This window comes from Cynara cardunculus, assembly GCF_001531365.2.
Source record: "Cynara cardunculus var. scolymus isolate 2C chromosome LG 15, CcrdV1, whole genome shotgun sequence".
NCBI lineage: Eukaryota > Viridiplantae > Streptophyta > Magnoliopsida > Asterales > Asteraceae > Cynara > Cynara cardunculus.
This window is the reverse complement of record NC_037542.1, coordinates 15,515,443-15,521,276: the sequence shown is the minus strand read 5'-3', so window position 1 is coordinate 15,521,276 and position 5,834 is coordinate 15,515,443. Positions and strand designations below refer to the sequence as shown.

Sequence of the window (5,834 nt, the reverse complement as noted above, 5' to 3'; positions counted from 1 at the left end):
ATTATCCTAATTATATTTTAGATTTTTTATATTTTAAATGAGATATTTATCCTCTATTTGATTATGTTTATCCGCTGGTTACATGAATTCAAATATAGAGCTTTAATAAGTTATATTTAAGCATAATTTACTTGTAATCTTGAATTTTAAGTAATATGCATCAATATTCAGTACTTTGTACATAAAAATAGTTTTTAAGAGTTTTTCTTTAATGTTTTATAATATAGTGCAGACGTATTTGATTTTAGTTTTTAAAATAAATTATAATATAGTTGCCAAATTTTAAAGAAAAAAAGGTTGTAAATACATGAAATTTTGAAATTCTTCAAAAGTATGTTGCTTATTTTATCACAGGAATATTTTTTTTTAATTATCATTTCTTTATATTTAACTATAAAATAAGTTTTAATGAAAAGAAACAGAGGTTGTGAAAATCATCATATTTTATATAGTAATCGCTAATTATAAATTATGAACAACATTAATTTTAGTACAAAATATTCCAGATATTATTTAATTATTTATTAAGTATATTTTTACATACACATTCTACAAAATATATAATGTATTTAAGGGATCGTTTATCTAAATGCTTACATGGTAAGTGATTACTGATAGGATTCAATTCAACATTATAATTTATTTTGATACGTAAGATTTAATTTTATCAAAAACATATCGAATGCAACAAGTTACTGGGTAAATGTTTATCTGAGTAAGAGTCGTCATTCTTACCTATCGGGTAAGACTCTATATCCTTTTTTATTGCTCTTACACGATAAGATTTTTGATTATTTTATGTTCATCCGATAAGAAACCCCTAAGATTTGTTAAATATAGAAATGTAAAGGTTGAAAAGGATAGTAGTATAAAGTATATTAAAACGACATCGCTATAGATGGTTTTTCTATTGGAACGAGAAGAGCTCGATGTTGACCAAAAATTGCGATCAATTTTTGACTTTAAAAATCATGATGTGGACAAAAGTCAAAGCTCCCTTTGTCACCTCGCCCATTTCCATCTTTATTTCTAGTTTTGATTTTGTCCTTAAAACCAACCCCGTCATTTTATTTGGATCCCAATCATTTATAAATTAATATCATAATAACAATAATTATTTATATTTCAATACGGATTGATGTTTGTTTGTCGAAAATCTTTAGGAAAAAATATTATAATATTTTATAGTTCAATCAAGAAAATAACTAAAGAGACATCTATTAAATGTTTACGGGTAAAATTCAACATTATCAAGTATTTATCGGGTAAGATCTTAGTTCACCATAATGGTATCATATACAACAATTTATCGTTAAGCACTAATCGTGGCAAGAATCGTCGCCCTCACTTACCAAGTAAGACTTGTCTTCTTGCCTTCACTCTTACCTAATAAAATTCTTGATCTTTGTCATATACGTTAATGTGATTTGCTAGACGCTTACATAGTAAACGTTCAATAAACAACCCTTAAGTTTTTAAGTTGGCAAATGTTCACGCAATATAGAATAGAAACCTCTATTTTATATCCAAATATTTTGGAAGTACCCAACACCTAAAGTGAACCACTTACTATGATAATCAATATTAGAATAACATATCGATTTATATTTCAATTAGATGAGCGTTTGAGTATTGAAAATCTCTCAAATAATAAAAAAAAACCATTTTTGGAGTTATCATTTCTTCAAATCCTTAGATGTAAATTAATTTGTAGGCTCGATATTTACTTTCTTATAGTGTGTTTATATTAAAGTACTATTCTTTGCATCTTTCATCAACCAAACTAACCACACTACAGATATCCACTTTTTAAAAATCTGATTGTTGGGAATGCGGTGAATTAGCCTGCAAAATTTGATTTGCCAAACTACAGAGTCTATAATTTGTCTTTGCAGACATCTGGGACACTCTGAATCAATCTTTTAGTTTTTCTAGATTAGTTTGGTAATTTTTGCGAAAAAAATCAACCATACTTTAATTTTGTCAAGTTTTAGCACACCCAAAGTGGAAATACAACAAAATGTACGAGTTCAAAATCAATTTTACTCTAGACAAACTGGTTTGAAAGTTGGAATAAAAATGATTACATGCATTTTTTGGACTCGGAATAACTATTTGTTCTTTGTTGTGCACATCCCAATAAATGTATTTATTTGAATCTCGGTGCGACATGCTTCTTGGATCAGTTCAATCAATTATGGCATGCGTGGGTGTATTTCACGACAATTTGATCTATGCATTTTATGCACCATTTATTTTTGTAGTTGATCACGTATTAGATATTCCTTATATAAATAATTTATAACATCAAAACAATTTAAAATGAGATATAAGCTACCGTCTACAACTGGTCCTTACGAGGCTTCGTCTTTTTACGTTTTCGTTCATGATCAAGGCAAAGCGTTTCTTTTTCTATGAAACAAATGACCGAATCAAAGTCATGTGTATTTTTAACAGAGATTAAATATTGCATTTTACCATACATGAATGCAATTAACGTCAAAAATATATTCTTGTTTATCTGCAGTAACGTTACAAATATAATTAATGTTAAAAATATTTAATATTGAACTCATTTCGAAGGTATCAACGACGTCTTTCTAATGGTGTGATTTGTCAAAAATAAACGTGTTTTTAAATATATTTTAGTTGATAATTAATTAATTAACTAAATAATAAGGATGTCAAATAAAAAGAAAAGAAAGTAAATTAAAACCAAAGTTTTGAAGAGTCAAAAGTGTAACTACCATCATCATGGACTATTTTACTTCTTATTTTTTTCCATTTAAACCCTCAAAAGCTTTTAATGTTTATGGTTTTATTTAAAAAAAACTTATAATTTTATATATATACCTTAAAAAATTACACTTATACCGTTTATTTTTATTGTTGCACGGACAACCATATCCCCTTAATATAGGTCTGCCCATGTTACCAGGTCGTCAGTTGTTTACAATTTATAAAATTATTTTATGTAACACTAGGAACAAGTAGGACGTGGTATTATATATCATGTAATCGTGATAAAACGTAGGGAAATTAATTAAAATAATTATTTTCACCGGTTAGTTTCACCTGTTAGTCACTTATTTACAACTTTTACCAAAATAGCCCTAGGTCCACAATTTCAATTTTTTTTTTGCAGATTTGGGTGAGAAATGTAAAAAATGTAATTTTGTTTGTAGATGAGCGAAAAAATGTAATTTTTTTGCATAGGCAAAGTGTGACTTTTTTTTTTTGTCTTTTAGTTGGGTCTGCAATTCTGAAACGTGGGTTTTGTAAACCTATGGCTATTTTGGTAAACTTAAAGAAAAAATGTCTAAGAAGTGAAACCAACCCTAAAACATGACTATTTTAATAAATATATCTATAATGTAAGCACTCTATTTAATAAGAAAAATATTATTTGCTTTGCCGATTAAATACTTTGGTATCTAATCTTATTACCATATTTGTTTCAAAATGAAATGTGCGCGATATGAATGATAAACTATAAGATATTTTAAATCAACGTTTTTATATCTGGTTTTATTGGGTATCTTTTATGATTTATTTACTTCATCATGTTTATCAACTAAGCTTAGATAAAAATTAACTGGTCATAGATTGGATTTAAAAATAAAAATCATAAAAAGAAACATTGATAATCGATACAAACATTTATGTAAAATTTAATTTTGTAAGTTATATTATAACCTGAATACCACTTATGTAATTCATTAATCAAAAAGGATGAGCCAAACATAAATCCAAGAACCATTTTTGTAGTTTAAGGGAAATTGCTCAAAATAGTCGTTTCAACCTTATACATTTATCTCTTAGCTATTTTTCTTTCAAAATTTAAAAAATATCACTACATCCGCAAGTAGCAAACTAGCAAAGCCTCAACTTGTGGAGGAGTGAAAGTAAAATATATATATATATATATATATATATATATATATATATATACATGATCCGCAAGTATAGGGTTCAAATCTATAAAATTTCAAACACTTAAAACTGATTTACATATTTGGTTCTTATACTTACGAGCCATATTCAGTAACTCCTTCTTCTTTTTTTACATTTTGACTTCTTCGTTGAAAAAGTGTACTTGCAAAGGTAGTGACATATTGGAAATTTTATAAGAGAAATGACTAAGAGGCCGTTTACCAAATGCTTATTCGGGTAAACGCTTACCAAGTCACGTTACCTCACCGGACGAATATGGTAAGAACCAAGAATCTTACCTGGAAAGAGCGAGACAATGACCACGAGTCTTACCCGGTAAGTGAGAGCGACGACTCTTACCACGGTAAGCACTTACCGGGTAAATTGTTGCATGCGATGTCGTTTTGGTAGACTAAAATCTTACCCAGTAAGTAAATAATAGTGTTAAATTTTATTGATAAGCACGTACCAGGTAAGTATTTAGTAAACGACCCCTAAATTTATCAGATAAAATGGAGGAGAGAATCATGTTTGATAAGGTCTTTTCACCATTCACCTGCAACAGTGAATTGTACATCATGGTACAACTGCTACTACCAAAACTTGCTACTTACCTTTTATTTATTATTCCTAAATATAGCAATTTATGACTCTGGTTATGTGTTAAATAATACTCTTTTTTGTTTAAAAAACACATTTTAATCATTAAAATATTTATTTATATATTATTAAATATTTAACGAATAAATAAAAGAAAGGAAATTTTATAGGACAAAGGTGCTTCCAAAGAAGGAAAAATTCCAATACAAGGCATTATCTATGAAAATTTTCAGAAGAAAACCCATTTGACTGAATTCCCCAAAATACCCTACATCAGGCTCCAACCCGATTGAAAACTAATCAAATCAGAAGTTGAGGGAGGGGTAGTGTTGTCATTTCGAGACACTGCAGAGTCAAAGTTGCAATGGGGATTGATAAAATTCAGCATCAGAAACAGCAGAAGAGTTTTCTTCATCTTCTGTTGGAGCTGGCAAGTTAAGATCTATAATTACCAGATTACCCTGTGCTTTGGTGGAATGTACCAAATTGACACTGCCATCAACCTTACAGACTAAAGCGTCTGTTGCAGTTGTTGACGAACCCGATACATGTGACCTCTTATGTCCACCCAATGCTTGACCCGACCCGAACACCCGGTAGCAGAATGGGCATTCGTGTGATTTTCCATCATCCTGAACAACATTCTTCTTAGACTTGTTGCCAACGCCGGTGAAGTCGTTCTCGATTTTCCGGTGACTCGTTTTGTGACCACCCAGTGCTTGAAACGAGTCGAACACTTTGTCACACGTCTCGCACTGGTACTTGGAGCGCTTCTGGCCACGACTCGACTCGTCCAAGTTAATGAAGCTCCAGACATCACGTGAGAGCATCATCAGACACAGAGCAACATCCTCCTCGGCGGAAATTTGATCGGATACCGAACTCATCACCGGTTCCAACTCGGAACTCATACTGGGTACTTCCTTCACCAAAGGCGTAACCCTAGCCCTTTTCGATCTCTTCCGAGTCGGGTTGGTCTTTCGCGTCACCTCCGTCTCACTCTCCCTGTCTTCCTGAACTACAAAACCGGACCCTCCATGATCCGGATCCACCATTCTGAAGCTCTTCTTGGGATTCTCCCTCAGGCCGTACATCAAAATCTTCTCCTGATCACTTTCTCTCTCTTCATCCGAGGATACCCCTGCTGAAGTTGTCGACTCTGTACTGGTGCGACTGAGTTGCAATTGAATTGGTTTCTTCCATGGAAGCGGTAAGGTGACTAAATGAGATCTCATATGACCACCCAAAGCTCTCCCGTTAGAGAAAACCTTATCACATATCTTACACATTCTTCCCTCCAT

The 5,834-nt window shown here is 31.3% G+C and overlaps 1 protein-coding gene across 1 annotated transcript; it reads right to left on the bottom strand.

Moving 5' to 3' along the window:
- Nucleotides 1-4,886: 4,886 nt before the first annotated feature.
- Nucleotides 4,887-5,834, bottom strand: LOC112528591 (zinc finger protein ZAT1-like). Its single transcript, XM_025139614.1, has 2 exons — nucleotides 5,708-5,834; nucleotides 4,887-5,551 (listed from the first exon to the last, which is right to left on the bottom strand). Exons 1-2 carry the CDS (start codon nucleotides 5,832-5,834, stop codon nucleotides 4,887-4,889), a joined length of 792 nt encoding a protein of 263 aa, XP_024995382.1.